The 1132-nt window shown below is 71.3% G+C and overlaps 1 protein-coding gene across 1 annotated transcript in view; it reads left to right on the forward strand.

Moving 5' to 3' along the window:
- The first annotated feature begins 7 nt into the window (after positions 1–7).
- The window catches only part of SIX1 (SIX homeobox 1), a 2160-nt gene continuing 1035 nt past the window's right edge, over positions 8–1132 (forward strand). The window contains exon 1 of the mRNA XM_026088641.1: positions 8–567. Within this exon, the coding sequence (XP_025944426.1) occupies positions 8–567 (560 nt within the window). The remainder of the gene's footprint in view (positions 568–1132) is intronic.

Here is a 1132-nt window from a genome sequence, read left to right on the forward strand (position 1 = left end):
CCCGGCCATGTCGATGCTGCCTTCCTTCGGCTTCACGCAGGAGCAGGTCGCCTGCGTCTGCGAAGTGCTGCAGCAAGGGGGGAACCTGGAGAGGCTGGGCCGCTTCCTCTGGTCGCTGCCGGCCTGCGACCACCTGCACAAGAACGAGAGCGTCCTCAAGGCCAAGGCSGTGGTGGCTTTCCACCGGGGCAACTTCCGCGAGCTCTACAAGATCCTGGAGAGCCACCAGTTCTCGSCGCACAACCACCCCAAGCTGCAGCAGCTCTGGCTCAAGGCGCACTACATCGAGGCGGAGAAGCTGCGGGGGCGACCCCTAGGGGCGGTGGGCAAGTACCGGGTGCGCCGCAAGTTCCCGCTGCCCCGCTCCATCTGGGACGGCGAGGAGACCAGCTACTGCTTCAAGGAGAAGAGCCGCAGCGTGCTCCGCGAGTGGTACGCCCACAACCCCTACCCGTCCCCCCGCGAGAAGCGGGAGCTGGCCGAGGCCACCGGCCTCACCACCACCCAGGTCAGCAACTGGTTCAAGAACCGGCGGCAGCGGGACCGAGCGGCGGAGGCGAAGGAAAGGTACTTGCCTGCAGGTCGCAGCCCCGCTCTTCTCCCCGGCGTGCGAGGGGCGGCGGGGCGGGGGGGAGCTGGGGCGCTGCGGGCTCCCCGGCGGCGCGGCGAGTCCGAGTCCGAGTCCGAGCCCGGCGCAGGCTGCGCGCGGTGCCGCCTCGGGGCAGCCCGGCCCGCGGCGGCCCTTGCTCGGCTCCGCGCTGCGCTGCAGCCGCCGGGCAGCGCCAGGCTGGGGCGGCGGAGCGAGCCGTGTACAGACCTCGCTCCCTCCGCATCGCTTTTCTTCTTTCTTTTTTCTTTTTTTCCTTCCTTCCTTTCTTTCTGCCGCGGATAAGTGCGTGCTGTTCCCCCTTGGAAACGTGCTGCCCGGAGGGGAGCCGCGGCGCTGGCACCGCGGTGTTTTCCGCGCACGGGAGGGGGGGGGGAAGCGAGCTCCCACCCAGCTCGGCGCCGGGGCCCCGGCCCCACCTGCCCGGGGGCAGCGAGCCCCTCGGCGGCCTCTCCAGGCCGCTCCGCCGCCCCCGCCTTTGTTTGGTGCCTTCCGCCCCGAGCGGGCGGGCGGGCGGCCGGCAGC

Source organism: Apteryx rowi, unplaced genomic scaffold, assembly GCF_003343035.1.
Source record: "Apteryx rowi isolate R43461 unplaced genomic scaffold, aptRow1 scaffold_78, whole genome shotgun sequence".
Taxonomy (NCBI): domain Eukaryota; kingdom Metazoa; phylum Chordata; class Aves; order Apterygiformes; family Apterygidae; genus Apteryx; species Apteryx rowi.